General features: G+C 37.9%; 1 protein-coding gene across 3 annotated transcripts in view; it reads right to left on the bottom strand.

Annotated features, from left to right (window-relative positions):
* The window catches only part of AKT3 (AKT serine/threonine kinase 3), a 281,329-nt gene that overhangs the window by 95,675 nt on the left and 163,650 nt on the right, over nt 1-22,004 (bottom strand). For all 3 annotated transcript variants that reach the window (XR_003514899.1, XM_027564715.1, XM_027564716.1), the window contains 2 exons: nt 16,623-16,734; nt 10,888-11,032 (listed from right to left, as the gene is read on the bottom strand). Coding sequence is in view for 2 of the 3 variants with exons in the window: in XM_027564715.1 (XP_027420516.1) it covers nt 10,888-11,032; nt 16,623-16,734 (257 nt within the window). In the remaining variant the exon portion in view is untranslated. The remainder of the gene's footprint in view (nt 1-10,887; nt 11,033-16,622; nt 16,735-22,004) is intronic.

The raw sequence follows: 22,004 nt of genomic DNA, 5'->3' as shown, positions 1-22,004 counted from the left end.
TGCCTGTTTTCAATTTCATTTCTCATTCCCATCTCTAAGTAAGGTGATTACCAGGATTTTACTGAGGCGAATTACTACTTGCTCTCTATAGCTTCCTCTATGAATGCTTATCCTGCTCTGCTTTATTTATCCATAAACTTCCAAAAATTTGATGATGTTTGTTTACTATGGCCTTTCCGCCATCCAGCTTTTCATTTTTGTGAACTTTTCCCTTTTAAAAATTTCTTTACTATCATTTTAATAGGCTTTAGATGAAAGAGGAGGTATGCTTAGTTTACAATCTTAAATTTAAATTCCATTTAGAAGGATATTAAAATAAGAAACTGGACTTCCCTGGCAGTCCAGTGGTTAAGACTCCACATGGCAGGAGGTGCCGCTTTGCTCTCCGGTCAGGGAACTAAGATCCTGCATGTCACACAGCATGACCAAAACAATAACAGAAACAATTTAAGAGGGCGGGATTTTTTCCTACCAACAATCAGAAGTTATTGAAAAGTTTTGTGCCTTTTTAGAAGTATTTCTTTCCTCTTTACCACCCATTTGAAGTAAATGTCAGAAATGCCTCAAAGCAATGACTTCAGCTTCTACCTTAAGAAACTACAAAAAGAGCAAATTAAACTCAAAAGAACTAGAAAAAAATAAATAAAATAAAGATCAGGGCAGAAATCATTTAAGGATATCCCTGGCAGTCTCTCCAGTGGTTAAGAATCTGCACTTCCGCTGCAGGGAGCACAGGTTCAATCCCTGATCAAGGAACTGGAATTCCACTTGCTACATAGCATGGCACGGTGTGGCCAAAAAAAAAGAAAGAAAGAAAAAAGAAATCAATTAAATTTTAAAAAGAAAGAAAAGGCGGTGAGGTCAAGATGGTGGAGGAGTTAGGAGGATGTGGGGTTCATCACTCCCTACAAAAGCATCAAGAATACATTCACAAAAGAACAATTCTCAGAGAAAAGGCTGAATGCTAGAAGAGGACCTTGGACACACAAAAGGACAAGAAAGATCCCTGCAAAACAAGCTAGGACGAAAGAAAGAAGAGAGAAAAGACGAGGAGAGGTTCCCACATCGCAGGAAGCCCTCTCACCAGTGGAGAGATCAGTTGGCAGAGCAGGGGAGTTATCAGAAAAGGACAACAGGTCTGTGGTAGGCAGGACGAAGTGAGACCTACACAGACAGTCCATGCCCCAGCCCTGGGGCTCCAGCTTGAGAGCTGTGTTCCCGGTGCAGACGGGGGCTGGGGGCAACATGGGGTTTGGGGAGCAAACCGGGGAGAGGTCTGCCGTTGGCTGCTGCGAGGAGAGAGCCTGAGGGGTCGGAAGTGAGGAAACCCACAAGTAGGAATGTTTGTGGAGGAAACTCAAAGGGTCATTGTTATGTGTCAGAAGTGGAGCTGCCACTGCATCCTCTCTCTCCACCGCTGCCCTCACCTCCCCAGCAACTAGGAAGAGACCCCACTGGGGCTGGCTCTCCCACACCCAGGCACTAGGAAGGGTCCCTGCTGGGTGGCTCTCTCACACCAGTAGTAAGGTGCTGGAAAGGGCCCCGGGTGGGGCTGGCTCTTTCACACCTGTGGCCAGGACAGACTCTCTCACACTCACAGCTGCCGGCTACCCTGAGAACCCGCCACTGGGCACTAGGTAGAGCCAGCTTCCCCACACACCTCGCCAATGCCTGAGCATGCACTCTCCTGCATGCAGCAAAGTGCTGGGAAGGGCCCCCAGCACTCTGACTCTTTCATGCCTATGGCTGCCAGAGTCTCCATACTTCCTTGCCACCAGAGCTCTGTGATCCCAGTTGCCTCGCAGCCTCTGTACCCCCTTCTCATCCAGGCAAACTCATGTGTTCCAGAGCCACCTCGGGAGTAGACCCCTTTGGATGGCCCACAAGAAGAGGTTGAGGCTAAAGCCATAGCTAAGCTAAGCCCTAGGGGATATGCAACTAAGGAAGAAAAGCTAGAATCTCTCCTCTCAGTTGCCCAAAAGGCGAACTGACTGTCTTGAGGCCAGCCTTATAAACTCAGCACTTATGGAACATCTGACCAGTGAGTGCTCCCACAGCCAGGCTTTTGCAGCTGTAGACTTTCTCAGCACATACATGTGGGGACTGGGCCAGGCTAGAGTTGGAGCTGCCTCCATAGTGCCCACAACGGGTCCACACCCATGATTACTGCATCCTGGGACCTATGCTGGTGGCCTGGTGAAAACAATCTTAGAGACACCAGGGCCAACAGATGGCATACCCACAGTTGAGGTGTGGTCGAGAGCAGTGCCACCGACAGTGTAATCTGAGAGCTGGCACAAGGGTGACAGGTGACACAACAGAGCACACTCACAGGTGAACAGCTACAGTGTCTTCCCTTCCAGCATGAGTGCTCCAATCCCCCCTACCTTGCACTGCAGATCATAAACACAAAAGCTAAGGAACAGATCTGGGGGCCTCTACACCAACAACTAGGAAGCAGATCCCATCTCTGACAGGGCAGTGACAATCACAGAGCAATGAGGAGGCCCTGCTCATACCCAGTGCAGGCTCTGGTCACCAAAACATCAGTCAGACTCCTATCAATGTGATAATGGCCAACAGAGAAAAGAAGTGGCAGCTGTCTACTCAAAACAACCCTCACACAAAAAAGCATTAAACCCACAGAGGCTACTCAGAGATGTTACCACGCTAAACAGCCCTCCAAGACAATCTGAGGGTATGGTGTTGGACAGAAGAACACCCAGAGCATTTAGCCTTCAAGGCCAGCAGCGTTTGAGTGCAGGAGCTCCACTGGGCTGGAGGAAACATCTTGGAGGATGTACACAAGGTCTCATGCATGCTGGCACCCAGCACAAAGTGATAGCTCCATGGAAACCTGGATTAAACCCACCTATGGGTCTTAGAGAGACTCCTGAGTAGGTGAAGGTCAACTGTTGCTCACTGTGTTGCTCACTGCTAACAGAAGTCTCAGGGAGTGTCAATCAATATGAGATCTCCTGGAGGTCCGTGTTTTGGCACCAAGACTCGGCCCCATCCAACAACCTGCAAGCTCCAGAGCTGCAAAGCCTCAAGCCACACAACCACCAGGACAGACGGCCTAATGCATACTGAGCTCACGGCCACATCAAAACACACCCCTTGACACAGCCCTGTCCATCAGAGGGACAAGGCCCAGCTCCACCTACGAGAAGGAAGGCACCAATCCCACTCGCTAGGAAACCTACACAAGCCCGTGGACCTACATTCTCACCAGGAAGAAGACGTCAGAAAGAGGAGGAACTATGGCCTTGTGGCCTATGGAATGGAGACCACAAACACAGAAAGACAAAATGAGACAATAGAGAAATGTGCTGCAAACAACCAAGATAAAAACCCACAAGAGCAACTAACTGAACAGGAGACAGAAAATCGACATGAAAAAGAATTGAGATTAATGATAGGAAAGATGATCCAAAATCTCAAAAAAGAGTTGGGGGCACAAATTGAGAAGATACATAAAATGTTTAATGAGGAGCTAGACGATTTAAAGAGCAAACAAATGGAGGTGAACAATACAATAACTAAAATGAAAAAGACACTAGAAGGAAGCAGCAGCAGAATAACTGAGGCTGAAGAACAAAAGTGAGGTGGAAGACACAGTGGTGGAAATCACTACCACAGAACAAAGGAAAACGAATGAAAAGAAATGGCAGCATCAGAGACCTCTGGGACAGTATTAAATGCACTAACATTCAGTTATAGGAGTCCCAGTAGGACAAGAAACAGAGAAAGGGCCGGAGAAAATATTTGAAGAATTCAAAGAGATTATAGCTAAAAACTTCCCTAACATGAAAAAAGAAACAGTCACTTGGCTAGGAATCACAGACAATCCTGTACAAGGTGAACCCAAGGAGGAACACACTCAGACACATTAATCAAACTGACAAAAATTAAAGACAAATAAACATTAAAAGCCATAAAGGAAACCCAACAAATAGCATACACGAGAATCCTCATAAAGTTATCAGCTGATTTCCTAGCAGAAACTCTGCAGGCCAGAAAGAAGTGTTATGATACTTCTTTACATATGATATTTCTTTAAGTGTTACGACACTTCTTTACATATGATACTTCTTTAAGTTATGATACACTTAAAGTGATGAAAGAAAAAAGAATATTCAGCAAGGCTCTCATTTACATTTGACAGAGAAATCAAAAGCTTTACAGAAAAGCAAAAGTAAGAGAATTCAGTATCACCAAATCAGAAAAAAAACAACAAATCCAAAACAACAAATAAAATGGCTATAGGAACTCACATATCCATAATTACCTTAAATGTAAATGGATTAAATACTCCAACCAAAAGTCACAGACAGGCTAAATGGATACAAAACCAAGACCCAAATATACGCTATCTACAAGAGATCCACTTCAGACCTAGAGACACATACAGACTGAAAGTGAGGGGATATTTATTATTATTATTTTAATTTGTATGGAAACACAAAAGACCCTAAATGGCCAAAAACAATCCAGAGAAAGACAATGACACTAGAGGAATCGGAAGCTGAGACATCAGACTATATTGCAATGCTATTGTCATTAAAACAGTAGGGTGCTGTCACAAAAACAGAAACACAGATCAATGGAACTGGATAAAAAGTCCAGCGATAAAGCCATGTACCTATGGTCACTTAATCTATTATAAAGGAGGCAAGACTATACAATGGAGAAAAGACAGTCTCTTCAGTAAGTGGTGCCGGGAAAACCGGACAGCTACACGTAAAACAACAAAATTAGAATATTCACTAAAACTATACACAACAATATAGTCAAAATAGATTAAAGACCTAAATGTAAGACTGCATACTATAAAACTCTAGGGAGGAAAACAGGCAGAACATTCTCTGACATAAATCGCAGCAATCAAATGGTGGTTTTTGATCCACGTCTTGTAACTAAGCCATATGTTACGTTATTGCTCAAAGCTTCATCTGAATAGTACCTTCTCTCACTTTATATCTAAAAATACTGGAAAATGATACTGTGTTCCATTATTAAATACTAAATATCATATAAACTGAAACTGAATTCTGGGGATAAAGATTAGAAAAGAATTTATAAACTGCTTTATGACATTTTCACCTGAAAAGCAATATACATTAATGAAACAGTACTACCTTCTTTAAGGACTGTAATTCTTAGGGACAAGGAGGTTAAAAGAGGGATGACAGCTTTAACACTAAATTTCACAGCTTCTGTCAGTTTGTCAATCTTTTTTAAAAGAAGAATTCACATGGAAATTTATGTGTCTAACAAAGCATTCTATATGATTAAATCAGAAACATTTATCATATCTATTTTTAGGGGTTTTTTTTTTTTTTAATTCTTAGCTTTTTTTAAAATTTCTTTGTAATTGGAGGATAATTGCTTTACAATAATGTGTTGGTCTCTGCCAGACATCAACATGAATCAGTCGTGGGTATGCATATGTCCCCTCCCTCCTGCAACTCCCTCCCCGCTCCTACCCCTACAGGTTGTCATAGAGCACCTGATTTGAGCTCCTTGCATCATACAGCACATTTCCACTGGTTATCTAATTTTGCATATGGTAATGTATACGTTTCCACACTACCCTCTCAATTCATCCCACCCTCTCCTTCCCCCACTATGTCCACAAGTCTGTTCTCTATGCCTGAGTCTCTACTACTGCCCTGCCAATAGTTCATCATACCATGTTTCTAGATTCCATGTATATGTGTTAATATACAAAATCTGTTTTTCTCTTTCTGACTTACTTCACTCTGTATAATAGACTCTAGGTTCATCCACCTCATTAGGACTGATTCAAATGTGTTCCTTTTTACGGCTGAAAAATATTCCATTGTATATATGTACCACAACTTCTGTATCTACTCATCTCTCAAAGATATCTAGGTTGTATCAGATCCAGTTTGATAAAACTTTAGAAAAATTAAGAAGTATCCATGATAGCAAATGCTCATCTTCAGTGCAGCATACCCAGTGATTATCTATTCTTTGCAAATAAAATGCAACTTATTTTCCTTTTTTGGATAGTGTTAAGGGCAAAGATACAATAAGATTTTATTTAAAATTAAGAGCATGACATACTATTTACAACAGCAAAAATATGGAAGAAATCTAAGTGTCCATCAACACATGAATGGATATATATGTGGTATGTATTAATATCTGGTCTTCCCAGGTAGCTCAATGGTAAAGAATCTGCCTCCCAACACAGGACACACCAGAGACATGGGTTTGATCTCTGGGTCAGGAGGATCCCCTGGAGTAGGAAATGGCAACCCATTCCAGTATTCCTGCTTCGAAAATTCAATGGACAGAGAAGCCTAGCAGGCTATACAATCCATGAGGTCGCAAAAGAGTCGGACACAATTTAGCAAGTAAAACAACAAATGTGTGTTTATGTATATACGTGTATATGTACATATGTGTGTACATATGTACATACATATATATGTACACGTATATATGTGTATATGTATACACACACACACACATACATACAACTAAATATTACTCAGCCATAGAAAAGAATGAAATAAAGCTATTTGCAGCAACATGAATGGACCTAGAGAAGTGAAGTGAAGTAATTCAGATAGAGAAAGACAATAAATATCATTTATATGTGGAAATTTAAAAACCAGTACAAACGAATTCTTTACAGACAGAAAACAAACTATGGTTACCAAAGGAGAAACCAACACAATATTGTAAATCAACTAACATAATTTTGTATATCAACTATACTCCAATTAAAAAAAAATTTTAATAGCTGAAACTTTCATAAAAATACTTCAATAAAAAAATTTTTAATAAGAGCATTAGATAATCCATAGAAAAGTAATCTTCCAAAACCCAAACCTAAGAATTTATTAGGAAATATTTTTACAGAATTATACTCTTTCCTGTACATAATCTCTGTAACATATCAGTGTGGCTGTTTTAGGCTAAAAGACTCATGTTTTAGCAAGTTTGACCCAAAAGATCAATTCCATATACATTTACAATGTAAGAGATACACCAAATAAGGTCCCAGGAGTGAAAAGAAGTCTTTCAAGAAGTAAACCTCTCTGCCCACATCTCTCCTCCATTCCTCTAGTGCATTTTCCCCAAGGTAAGGGGAAGCACTAATCTTATCAAGTCAATTTCTACAACACAGCTCCTCCCTCTAGGTAGGAAGTGAGAAATGACTTGATTTCAGGTCTATTCTTTTCTTTCTCTCCTTCTCTGTATGCTAGTGATTGCTATGAGTTATAGTAGTCGGACATTAAATAATAAAATTCCAAGAACTGGAATCAGACATAATGGGAATATAGGAGGTACTAATTATACTTTAGTACTGCAGTCCATAGGGTCGCAAAGAGTCACACACTACTCAGTGACTGAACTGAACTGAATTATACTTTACTGATTATACTTCCTAGGTCATGAGATGATAACCAACTATGTCCAGAGAAGTCTATACTGATCACTTAAAAACTAACCAAAAATTGTATTTCCATTTGGCTATTAATTCTTTTACTGTGGCCCTTTACATACATAACAGGGTCCAGATAGTGGCAGCTTGGCAGACCAAGGTTAGACATTTCTGAGTTTTCTAATTAAATTCCTTTGAAACATCATCTTTTAATTTAAACAAAGATCAGCACTTGAATCTGGTTGCAAGGCTATTGCCTCTTCTCTCTACCACCATTATCTTTCCCTCTGCAAGAGTTTCAATCAGAAGAGCAGATACTATGGCAATACTCTACCACTAAGGAAAATAACCATCTGTCTGACCCAAACAAGAGGGAACAGTCAGGACAATTCTCGGCATAGCTATCATTATCAGTAGCTATTCTCTTCCTCCTAGTATCCATCTGTCAAAAAGTGAACAAAGAAAATGTATTCCGTAAATTATGAGAAGGATAATCTTATCACAGAATATTTGGGTTTACAATCTAAAATTAAAAATAATCTGAATGTACACAAGTCTTCTTATAAGTAACACTCTCAAAAAGGATACACAGTTGCCTCCTGACCAGTATGGGTTTGGGCTGCATGGGCCCACTGATTTGTGGATTTTTTTCAATCGATTTTTTTTTTGATCCACTATTGATTGAATCCTCAGATGCACCACCACAGACAGATACAAAGCAACTGTGGATATGGAGGTACTGCTGCTTCAGAGGAACCACAGACTGATAAGAACCCAGACACAGAGGGTCAACTATAAATTAAAGGCAGATTCTTAACTGTACAGAGGGTGGGCTCACCAAGCCTCTGTGTTGTCCAAGTGTCAACTGTAGTTTTAGAGTCATTTATCCTAAGGAAGTGATAGTAATATTTCACCCTTTTGAACCAAGTTATTAGGATTGTTCTAGCACAGGTAGTTAGTGGTACAAATGTTCTTTTCTGTACTCTGTTATTTCAAACTATTCTATATCATTTCATTTTAAATGAAGTATTAAAATTACAAGGAAATAAGATACAGGCCAAACAAGAAAATGGACCCCATTCCAAAATTCAAAATAATACTTCTATCAGTTTTTCATTTTGGAGACTTAGTTTCAACAAGAAAATTCTAAGAGACTCTGTTTCAAAAATATGTGAATGTTTAATTATCCTTATGTGGATAAAGTAAAATACTATCTAATACTAGCTAATATCCACTGAGCATTTAGTATATAAACAATTTACATATACTCCCAACTATATTTTCAATCCTCACAACTCTATGAGGTAAATACCACTGTTATATCCCTTTTATAGATGAAGAAACTAAAGTACAGAAGAATTAAGAAACTTCCCCCACAATAATACACATGGCAGATCCAGGACTTGAACACAAGCAGTAGGACAACAAAAGTTTCCCTTTCCACCAGTATTCTATAATATTGAAACTTGACTGATTTTTCCAAAAGTGCTCTAATACAAAATGAAATTAATTAATATCCAACCACTGTGTAAAAGCAACAATACAACATACTATTTCAAGAAACAAAGTACAAAATGAGAGGCTGTCTGTATAATCTTCTTTCTAATATAGCTTGATTATGTTATAACAATATAGAGGTTGCAGAAGCTCAAGATATGTGAATCAATAAAAAGCAGACTGCACACTGAAGTTGCATAGTGTGTAAAGTCACTACATACTTGAACCAGATATTTAACTTCTCTAAATATCAGATGACTCAAGTGTGAAATGGAATAGTAACAGTGCCTATCCTTGTATGATTCCTAAAAGGATCAAATGAGATAATACATACGGAAGTACAGCTCAGAGCCTAGCATGAAATAAGCATATAATAAATGCTTACAAGTGATAACTAGTAAAGGTGAGAAACCCTAAGACAATCGACACTGGTAACTGAAAACAGAAAAATGTATTATGCTTAAAAAATCATTTACAACCAGCCTTAACAGAAAAAGTAGTATTTTCCATTCTTTTCCATTCTTGTATCATTCAAAATGTTTGTCTCTCTTCATTCAAAGTTCTATAAATTTCCACTTTCATTTCCAAAATTTTTACACCACTAACAGTATTTCTAGTTAAGAGTGTTATAAAAGTCCCAATTTCAACCTCTAGCTTTATACAACATCTTATTATTAATCTTTGTTACTAAGAAATTCTACAGCTGATATAGTTTGCTATTGAATGAAGTAGTTTATTACTCAAAAGATGAGAATAATCAGGATATGACTTTAAATTTATGAGCACAGTCAAATTTCAAATTAATTGTGTACATGTGAACATACATGAGCAAAAGAACTTTTTCTCTGAGAAGGAGGTAAAGCTAGACTGTGTTTTTCTCTTGGCAATAACTAAGGAACAAGGGCACAGGGTAGATAAGGAGACTCAAAAGAAAAGAGGGATACAGGTCAGCTAACAAGTAGAGGATAAGTCTTCAAGGAAGTTACACAGGGTTCTCAGACATTTGGTTAAGATCAAGCATAGAATGTAATTCTAATAGAAGAGAAATTTCAGATAAGGAAAGGATAATTTACTAAATCTAAATTGTAATTGCAAAGCCTACCTTCACATCTTTAGCACATAGGAAAAAGAGATTTGAACTCAGGCAGACTAACACCAAAGAGTTCTTAACCACTGTGCCAATACAAAATTACATGGATAATTATCCTAAGAATTAGCATTTTTCAACCTGAAGATTAATTTAAAATCTAATATAATAAATATATTCTAACATAAAAAAATGGCATGTTCATCTATTTTGAACACTTATACCCTTAATCTTAAAATACCCCTTTTTGCATAGGAAGATGCTTTTCAATATTCTATAGTAATGAAAGACACAATTTACAATTCCCTTAGATACATACATTGGTGTTTATTATTCTAGAGCACTGAGGGTAGGAAAAGTCTATTTCCCTCACTGGCTTAGAAGCAGCCATTAAAATAAAAAGCTATAATTTCCAAGATTGCTCACTTTTCTGCTGATATTAGTAAGGCTGGGGCACCAAGCAGGAAGTTCACAGAGCCATTCAAGCTTCTGCTTTCAGGAGAACACAGAATGCCAAATGGAAAAAGACCAAATCATTAGGGAAAACATTTTATTTCCAAGTTTCTAAAATAGTATTAAAAACAGTAAGGGAAAAATGCAAATTATAAAGTCGTATGATGGCACATCAGTTACTGCATCCTAACAAGCCCTTTCAGCATTCAGTGCTAATTGCTGAAACACTGAAATAAAGTGATGTTTCAATTATGTGGTTTTAAACAATGACAGGTTTAAGATCCACCTGATTAAAATCCATTCACACCAACGAAATGGCATATCATAAGATAACTGGCTAACGATTTCTGCAAATGGCAATTGTTGACATCTTTCTTCCACACACATAAATGTTGTGCTGAAGAGGGGAATAAATGTTCTTTTCTACCTTTCTTTTATGATGGGTTGTAGAAGCATCCATCTCTTCCTCTCCTATATTATCAATTTGTGAAGTTGGACTACAATTCATTCTCTCTTCTTCTTGCCTCTGGAGTCTGTCTGCTACAGCCTGGATAGCTTCTGTCCATTCTTCCCTATAGAAACAAGAAAAAAATTCCCATTAATAAAGAATTGTAAATGATGCAAATATTTCTCTTCTATAAAGTATAAAGTCAACACAAAGTCTATTTCAAAATAGTGCATATCCCCCACCATAACTCGAAGATGAATTTGATCCTAGAAGTATTTTACATTACAGGCCTAAAGTTTTTATCAATACTAGCATTTATTTGGAGCTAAAAAGAAGAAGAAGAAGAGGAGGAGGAGAAGATGATGATTGTAAGAAAACAGTAAAAATTATTTAAAAGTATGATTAAAGCTTAATTATCTGTACACATCTGTAAGTCCATCACTGACATAGTTTCTCTATTAAGGTCCAATAGAGGGAGGTGATATAATTATGGCTGATGTGTGTTGTTGGACAGCAGAAACCAACACAACATTGTAAAGCAATTTTCCCCCAATTAAAATAAATTTTTAAAAAAGTTCGAAAAACTTTTCAAAGGCAAAATCTATTCCCAGATCATAGGTAAGCTTCTTTTTAAAAAACTGATAGGCAGTTTGTAGCTTAAATAATAGGATATCAGAGCAGTAATATGAGGCTTTTACTTTTGACAGTTGTGCTATCAGATAAAGGATCATGCACTTCCATATACAATTTGTATAAAATCAGTCTGTAGATTTCATAAGACAAACTTTGCTAGAATTCTAAGTGGAACTACATTAAATCTATAGATCAATCTGGAGGAAACTGGTACCTTAATAAATTAAGTCTTCTAATCCATGAACATGGTATAGCTCTCCATTTATTTAGATCTTTAATTATCCAATGCAGTGTTTGTAAATTTCTGTGAAAATGTCTTGCAAACCACAAACTAAATTTATTTCTAAGTATTTTTTTATGCTACTGTGGAGGTTTAAATTTTTTTTTTTCAAATTTTTTGGTTAGTATTTGGAAATATAATTGCTTTTGGTATGATGACCATATGTTCTATAGCCTTAATAAATTCATTTACTAGTTCTAATAGCTTTTATTTTTTTGGACATTCCACACATGCAACCACATGGTCCATAAAGGAGAGTAATTTACTTCCTCCTTTTCAGTGTGTTTCCCTTTTATTTCTTTGCCCTGTAATGGTCTAGAGCAGACCATCAGTACAATATTAGATAAAAGTGGTGAGAGCAGACATTCTTATTTTGTTCCAGATCTTAAGGCAGAAAGTATCAAGTCTTTTACCTCTGAATATTATATAAGTTGTAGTTTGTTTGTAGATAAACTTAATCAAATTGATTAAGTTCCCTTCCGTTCCTAACCAGTTGAGTGTTTTTGTTATGAAAGGGTGTTGGGAGGTTTTTCAAACACTTTTTCTGCACCTGTTGAAATGACCATGTCATTTCTCTTTTCTGATATAGTGAATTTAGTTGGATGATTTTCAGATTTAATACAACTGAATTATATGATAAATTCCATTTAGTCATAACGTATGACCTTTTACATATTTTCTTGAATCCGGTTTGTCAAAATTTTGTTAAGAAATTTTGCATTCACTATAGTAACAAGTATACTGGGCTATAGTTCTTTCTTCTTTTTTTGATCAATATTTTTATTAAGTACTGCTGATTTACAATACTAATTATTACCATACAGCCAAGTTGATTCATTTTTATATACATATACACATACATATATATATTTATATATACACATTCTTTTTTAATATATTCTTTTCCATCATGGTTTATCATAGGATATTGAACCCACTTCTCTACGTTGTACAGCAAGGCCATTATATATATAAAAGCTGGCATCTGCTACCCCCAACCTCCCACTCTATCCCTTCCCCAACTTCGTCCCCCTTGGCAGCCAACAGGCTGTTCTCCAGGTTCACGATTCTGTTTTTGTTTCACCGACAGGTTCATTTGCGTCATATTTTAAGTTTCACACGTAAGTGATATCATACAATATTTGTCTCTTTCTGACTTACTTCACTTAGTATGACAATCTCCAGTTATACCCATGTTGCTGCAAATGGCATTATTTTGTTCTTTTTCATGGGTAAGTTATATTCCATTGCAAAACCGCACCACATCTTCTTTATGCATTTGTATGTCAATGGACATTTAGTTGTTTCTCTGTTTTAGCTACTTTGAATAGAGCTCTTATGAACATAGAGGTGTATGTATCTTTTTGAATTATAGTCTTGTATGTACATATGCCCAGGAGTGAGATTGCTATATCATATGCTAATTCTATTTTTAGACTTCTGAGGAATCTCCATACTGTTTTCCACAGTGGCTGCAACAACTTACCTTCCCACTAATAGTAGAGGAGGGCTCCCTTTTCTCCACACCCTCTCCAGCATTTGTTATTTGTACACTTTTAATGATAGCCGTTCTGACTTGGGGGAGGTACCTCACTGTAGTTTTGATTTGTTATTTCTCTAGTGATACTGAGCATCTTCTCAAGTGCCTATTGGTCATCTGTATTTCTTCTTTGGAGAAATGTCTCTTTATGTCTTCTGCTCATTTTTCAATTGCACAGTTGTTTCTTTGTTGTTGAGTTATATGAGTTGTTTCTATATTTTGGAAATTAAGCTCTTATTGATTACATTGTTTGCAAATATTTTCTACCTGGCCTGGACTTTGGTTTCTTAGAAAGGTTTTGTTTTTGTTACTTTGTTTTTAACTGATTCAATTTCAATTACTGGTAACTGGTCTATTCATATACTCCTTTCTAGTTGGTTTAGTCTTAGAAGATTGCACATTTCTATTAATTTCTGGGTTATTCATTTTACTGGTGTAAAATTGTTCATAGTATCTCTTATGATCCTTTCTTTTACTGTGGATTTGGTTGTAATGTCTCCCCTTTCATTTCAAATTTTATTTTGGCCTTTTCTCTTTTTTTCTTGATGAGTCTGTCTAAAGGATTTTCAATTTTGTTTACCTTTTCAAGGAAACAGCTTTTAGTTTCATTGATATTTTCTAGTTGGTTTTTTTTTTGCCTCTATTTTATTCATTTATACTCCAGTCTTTATTGTCTCTTTCTACTAACTTCAGGTTCTGTTTATTCCTTATTCTTCTATTCCTAGTTTTCTAAAAAGTAGTGTGATATTATTGGAAGAATGGCAAACTAGATATTTTAAAGCATTAAGATATGGCTTAAGTCCAGCTTTGCCGACATAAATGGCAAAATCAATCACTGTTTCAATGGGATGTTACAATCCACTAAGAATAATATTTCCAAAGACTATGTACTGACATGGGAAAAGTTCCATTCATTCAGCCAGTCAACAAACATTGTGTCAGATCTTCAACTACATGCTAAAGATAAAATAATGAGCAAGGAAGATATGATACTTGCTAGTCAAGAATGTTATAATCAAAAAGAAAAAGGCAATCAAAGATTACAGTGGAGACAAGCTTATGGATACAAGGAGATACATAAGCATGCAGCCGGGAGTCCTACCCCATCTATAAGAATAAGAGAAGGTTTTGCAGGAAATGTAACATTTTAAGCTCAGATCTGAAAGGTACAAGGTAATGGGCTCAACCATGGTTATGAGTAGAGATATAAGAAAACTGAGGATCCAACATATAGCAATGCATAGGGAAGACAGGGGTATGTGGGAAGGGAGGGCATATCAAATTTTATGTATACCAAAGACCTTTACACATCTGCACTGGGTCAGAGGGAAAGTACATTAAAGAAAATATTATCAGACCCTAAGTCTGGTTATCGAATTAGAATTCTGAGTAATTTTTCATTCTTTTCTACATTTCCTAAAGTAATCAATCATACTTTATTACTTACCATTTATTGACAAAAAAGTGTTACTAAAATAATACCTCACCACATTTGAGGAAGAGTTTTTTGTTTTAAATTTTAAACAAGTCTCTTAGGACCTAATTTGTTCACTGGAAAAATAAGGCTAATAACATTTAACTTCACCAACTTCTTGATTTGGGTCAAATATGGTAACACGTGGAGAAAAATTATTTTGTGGTTGTTGGACTTAACTCAGTATCAGAGTCACCAGATAAAAGAATATTAAGATAGAATTCAAGTATAGTAGATCAGGAGGATGACATGCAGCCCTGATGTTGGTGTGCTAGTTACTAATACCCCTCTCTTTAGCAATGATGACATTTAATACCAATCACACCTGATGTTTTTCCCTTACTGAGTGTAGCCCCAATCTCTGAATCCTTCTCAGCATAACATTCTGGGAAGCCACTTGCATAATGGCACGCTATTTGAAACGTTTTGCCATCACCAGCCCTAGAATTCCAAATATAACCATAATCAATTACATAATTTTTAAAACGTAGTTTGGTGACCTCCTTAACTTATATTTTAAGTGTTCGGTCTTCTGTTTAAAAGTATATCTTACAGCACTTCTATAGGTTTTGATTTAATATCTTTGTAAGCCTGTCATTTATTCATTATACCAGAAACAGAATAATTAAAGGAATACAGACTGTGTGGATCACAATAAACTGTGGAAAATTCTGCAAGAGATGGGAATACCAGACCACCTGACCTGCCTCTTGAGAAACCTGTATGCAGGTCAGGAAGCAACAGTTAGAACTGGACATGGAACAACAGACTGATTCCAAATAGGAAAAGGAGTACGTCAAGGCTGTATATTGTCACCCTGCTTATTTAACTTCTATGCAGAGTACATCATGAGAAACACTGGGCTGGAGGAAGCACCAGCTGGAATCAAGACTGCCAGGAGAAATATCAATAACCTCAGATATGCAGATGACACCACCCTCATGGCAGAAAGTGAAGAAGAACTAAAGAGCCTCTTGATGAAAGTGAAAGAGGAGAGTGAAAAAGTTGGCTTAAAGCTCAACATTCAGAAAACTAAGATCATGACATCTGGTCCCATCACTTCATGGCAAATAGATGGGAACAGTGGCTGACTTTATTTTTTTGGGCTCCAAAATCACTGCAGATGGTGACTGCAGCCATGAAATTAAAAGACGCTTACTCCTTGGAAGGAAAGTTATGAACAACCTAGACAGCATATTAAAAAGCAGAGACATTACTTTATCAACAAAGGTCCATCTAGTCAAGGCTATGGTTTTTCCAATACTCATGTATGGATGTGAGAGTTGGACTATAAAGAAAGCTGAGCACTGAGGAATTGATGCTTTTGAACTGTGGTGTTGGAGAAGACTCTTGAGAGTCACCTGGACTGCAAGGAGATCCAACCAGTCCATCCTAAAGGAGATCAGTCCTGGGTGTTCACTGGAAGGACTGATGTTGAAGCTGAAACTCCAATACTTTGGTCACCTGATGTGAAGAGCTGACTCATTTGAGAAGACCCTGATCCTGAGAAAGATTGAGGGCAGGAGGAGAAGGGGACGACAGAGGATGAGATGGTTGGATGGCATCACCGACTCAATGGACATGAATTTGGGTAAACTCTGGGAGTTGGTGATGGACAGGGAGGCCTGGCGTGCTGCGGTTTATGAGGTCGCAAAGAGTTGGACACGACTGAGCAACTGAACTGAACAGCATTTTACCAATATTTTTACAAGTGGTCAAGTCAGATACGCATACATCTTTAGACTGACTGCTGCTGTTTCACAAAATAGAAAAAATGAGTTTCTTACCTTTCCTCTGGAGTATCTACGTGAAATGTTCTCTCTATAACAGTGGTCCACTGGAGACATCTGATAATAAATGTGTTTGGCTTTGGTCGTTCTGTTTTCATTAACTGGCATTCTAGAAATAAAATAAAATGTCTCTTTGAATAATCTTATATTTAAACAAGTAAATAGTTGAGAACTACAGAGTTCCATTCTAAACAAACCACTGCAACTTCACAGATTTCTATGGTCTCACTCAAGGTTGTTCAAAACCTGACCTCAATATTCCTTTCTGATCCTTTGCCCATTCTGGTCACATGCCCAGCTAAACTGGACTATTAAACTCTCCCACTGCTTATTTAACTTATATGCATCATGAGAAACGCTGGGCTGGAAGAAGCACAAGCTGGAAGCAAGATTGCCGGGAGAAATATCAATAACCTCAGATATGCAGATGACACCACCCTTATGGCAGAAAGTGAAGAGGAACTAAAAAACCTCTTGATGAAAGTGAAAGAGGAGAGTGAAAAAGTTGGCTTCAAGCTCAACATTCAGAAAACTAAGATCATGGCATCTGGTCCCATCACTTCATGGGAAATAGATGCAAAAACAATGGAAACAGTGTCAGACTTTATTTTTGGGGGCTCCAAAATCACTGCAGATGGTGATTGCAGCCATGAAATTAAAAGACACTTACTCCTTGGAAGGAAAGTTATGACCAACCTAGATAGCATATTCAAAAGCAGAGACATTACTTTGCCAACAAAGGTTCGTCTAGTCAAGGCTATGGTTTTTCCAGTAGTCATGTATGGATGTGAGAGTTGGACTATAAAGAAAGCTGAGCACCGAAGAATTGATGCTTTTGAACTGTGGTGTTGGAGAAGACTCTTGAGAGTCCCTTGGACTGCAAGGAGATCCAACCAGTCCATTCTGAAGGAGATCAGTCCTGGGTGTTCTTTGGAAGGAATGAACAAAGAACATTTGTTCATTCCTTCCAGTACTTTGGCCACTTCATGTGAAGAGTTGACTCCTTGGAAAAGACTCTGATGCTGGGAGGGATTGGGGGCAGGAGGAAAAGGGGATGACAGAGGATGATATGGCTGGATGGCATCACCGACTCGATGGACATGGGTTTGGGTGAACTCTGGGAGTTGGTGAGTTCTGTCAAGGATTATCTATGAAGACTTCAAAGAAAAGGAGCATAGTGTAGTGGCTAAAAGCATGGATTTTTAAAACTACAGAGCCTGGATATGATCTTTTTTTCCTACCATTAACTCTGAAACTTTAGACAAGTTCATTAATTTGTCTGGTCTTTAAGCATTAAATGGGGAAACAATAAGAGTACCTACATCATAAAAGTGATGTGGGGATTAATAATGAAAATGTTGGTTGCTCAGTCATGTCCGATTCTTTGCAACCCCATGGATTATAACCCACCAGGCTCCTCTATCTATGGAATTCTTCAGGTAACAATACTGGAGTGGGTAGCCATTCCATTCTCCAGGGGATCTTCCCAAGACCCGGGTTTGACCCAGGGATCAAACCCAGGTCTCCTGCATTGGCAGATTGGTTCTTTACCGTCTGGGCCATCAGGGGATTAATAATGAGTACATATAACAGTGTAGTGTATGACACATACTAAGTTTTCAATAAATGTTAGCTGATATTATTACATATACACCTGAACTTCTCTGGTGACTCATACAGTAAAGAGTCTGTCTGCAATGAAGGACACCCAGGTTCGATCCCTGGAAGACACCCAGGAAGATCCCCTAATGGCTACCCACTCAAGTATTCTGCCTTAGAGAATCCCATGGACAGAGAAGTCCGGTGGGCTACCATCTGGTATTGGACAACACGAGTGAATAGGACAGGGCTGTCCACTGACATTTTTCTCTTAAAAGAAACTAATTTACCCCTAGTTGACAAACTCAACAGTGTTTTCTCAGTGTGTATCTGTTTTGTGCTAGTTTCATCATTAGCAACTATCAACTACATGGGTCTTTATAGGATACAGTCCTCAATCACACTGGACCAACTCTTCACCTTTCACACTAAAAGAGATAATTCATCAAGGGTCTCTGCTTTTTTTTTCCCTCTTTTCTAACAAGTTTTTATGGTCTCAGCCAAATTTCTTTCCATCTTGGATCTCTGTTTTATGATACACATGCCTAACTATACAATGGTTATTTCTAGCTGGTTGAATTATTGGAACCACACCTAAAACCCAACCTACTATCTTTCCCTCTAAATCTGTTCTTAGACCTGGCTTTCCTAACTTTTTCCATCATTCAAACTGAAAACACGGGTGACCTTCCTTTTTGATACTGGGAGCATATACCATTACTTTTCCATTGATGCTACTGTTCTTCAGGTTCTCACCACCCAATGCTAAACCTCCCCAGGTGCCATAAAACTGGATCTTCCTACTTAGAGATGTGGAAAGGTCACATAATTTGCTTAAATATAGAAACTGTATTCTGAGAGACATCTGAACTCAATCAAAATTAAACTCCTGATTTCTCCCACTCTTGCTCCCCTTGCCAACCTCCTAACTGTAGCTTTCTCTATCTCAGATGATGGCACCTCCAGCCTTTCAGCTGCTCAAGTCAAAAACCTTGGGATCATCTTTAAGTCCCTTCTTCTCTCACATCTCACTCTGGAAATCCTGTTGACTCCGCTTTCAAGATACATTAGTATCACTTCACACTTCCTCCACTATCTTGGAACAAGCCATCATTGTCTCTGACATGAATATTCCCAAAACCCTAGAACAGTTCTCCTCTGCCCCTCTCTGCAGAGACCTACAGTCAGAAACCTTAAAATGAACAACTGTAAAAAAAAAAAAAAAAGGCAATGTTTTCAATTCACTGACAACAGAAGACAAAGGCCTTTAGATGATCAGCAAGGGTCCTACACGATCTGGACCTCCAACCCGTCCCACCGAAGTTTCTCACCTCTTCCCCTAGTACTCTCTTTCAGGTCACTCTGCCAACTACCCTGCCACCCTGCACTTCCTCCACAATGCACTGCAGTCTCTGCCTTTAGGGTTTTTCATCTAGTCGTGCCTCTGCTGGGTAGTCTTCCCCTCACAACAACCCCCTAGCTAACTCCCTCATTTCCTTCAAGTCTTAAATCTGAAAACCTTCACAGTGAAGCCTGCCTCAACCATGATGTTCAATGCTGAAATCTGTATCCTTTTCCCAGGACTCTCCAACCCCTCTCACCTGCTCTACTTTTTATTTCTCATAGCATGTTTCCATCTTTGTTCCTATGAGATGACTAACTTATTTTTTATTTACTGTTTGTTTCTTCAACTAGAATGTAAGCTCTAATAACATATTCCTAGTACCTAGAACTCTGCCTAACATATAGCAGACACTCAGTAAATATTTTCCAAGTGAGTGAATTCTGACAGTAATAATCCAACAAGAAGGTAATTTTGATGACACAGGAAAGAGGAGAGAATTTCTGGTGCAACTTCCTTCTATAGTCAAGAAGGGAAAGGATTCACTGAACAAGTACGGGACTGGCTGTAGTCAGGAGTACACAGAATTTAGTGATGGAACTGGAGAGAAGATTGGGTAAAGGAGTCCAAATGCAGTTAGGGGTATAGATGAAAGTAGGAGCTAGTAGAGATTATCTGAAAGTAGGAGCTAGTAGAGATTATCTGCTCATTGCTTCCATTTTTTCCAATGAATCAGGATGTAAAGCCATCCTTAAGAATTAGGTTGGATGAGGATGCACTGGGGCTTTGAGAAAAGAGAAGATATGTAACAGCCTTCTAGAAGCAGACAGACAGGTAAATAAATACCCATGACTGCTAAGTGGCATTAAGGGTCCAATGGAACTTAATGGGGCTTCCCAGGTGGCGCTAGTGGTAAAGAACCCACCTGGCAATGCAGGAGATGTGGCTTCCATTTCTTGGTCAGGAAGATCTCTTGGAATTTAAAGTATCACCGGGGATCATATTTTTCCCCAGATATATTCAGCTGCATGGGTACAGATGGGGAACACAGAGGATCGGATTTAAGCAAAGCCATAATTTAACTAAGTAAGTTTGAGAACGCAGGAAAGTGAAACAGAATACAGGATGCAAGACAAGGGAATGGTTGCAATTATCAACTAAGGAACTAAAAGGAGGGAAGTGAGAACTTGGTGGTGTGGAAAATAATAAAAAGGTAGCAGAATCGACAGATCATAAAATCTATTATCTCACAGTTAAATAATTAATAACAATGTTAAATACTTTCTGAAATATGAATGTTAAAATATCAGTGTGCTAATTTATTTGTCTGAAATACAAAAGTTTTAAAACACCAAAGATATCATACAATTTATAACAATAAAGAACCACACAATTTCGCCCAACTTACTCTGCCTATAAGGTACAGACTCAATTTGATTCTCTTTGCTCCTTCCTCTTTCCTTCTTTATAAAATTTCTTTCATTCTTCCAGCCAATGATTTACTGTACTATCTTAGAGATGTTTAAGTAATGTTAACTTGATGTTCCAGTTAGACGGATTAAATAAAAGTTAGGAATTGTGTGCACAACTCTTTCTCAAGCATCTACAACAGCGTCAGCACATAAGGGTACACGGTAAACACCTGATGATTGAGTAACTGGCTAACTGGCTTTTAATGTAAAGAATGCAGAACAGACTCTTAAAAAGAGGGACAGTCCCGATGGAAAACTCAAGCGTGAACCAAGGAGTAAAGGGAGAGAGGAAGAACAGAAACGAAAAGAAAGAATGTCCAATCTAAAGGCTACCTATTTCCGTTTCTGTTATGTCTTCCATTGTAGTGATGTCAAGGTAACTAAGATAATGGACCTGAAAACTAGAATGCCAGACTCAAATCCAGGCTCATCACCCACGATCAGCAGGGTTATCCTAGGCAAAGTATATTATTTCTCTCAGTCCCAAGGTTTTCTATCTTTAAAAGCACTATGAGGAATTAAACTTAAGAGGAAGCATATTTTCAACACTACACCTAAATGAAGTTTAAATGCTACAATCTAAAGAACTTTTTAAGGCTATATATGTAAACGCTATTTAAAATACTACATATGACATTCTAAGTGGTTATCAATTACTGCAATTTATGAAAAGGATAATAGAAGTGATTAAACACCATTCCCAAGTAGACTAGTAAAAAATAATTGTTTAGGGAAGACTGAAACATTTGTATTTACGTATAAGATGGTTTTGGAAAAATATTAAAATAATAATATAATGACATAAGTAGTTATACACAAGTTGTTTTGACTAAATATGCTAAGTATTTATGAACTCAACAATATATATGAAATGCCAATTATGGGCCAATCACTATGCAAGATTCTGGGCACAGTAAGTAAAATAACGAGTAAGAAACTCTACAAGCTTACAGCACATACCAAGCT

This window comes from Bos indicus x Bos taurus, chromosome 16, assembly GCF_003369695.1.
Source record: "Bos indicus x Bos taurus breed Angus x Brahman F1 hybrid chromosome 16, Bos_hybrid_MaternalHap_v2.0, whole genome shotgun sequence".
NCBI classification, from domain to species: Eukaryota; Metazoa; Chordata; class Mammalia; order Artiodactyla; family Bovidae; genus Bos; species Bos indicus x Bos taurus.
The sequence above is the reverse complement of the archived record's forward strand: the minus strand, read 5'-3'. Positions and strand labels throughout refer to the sequence as shown.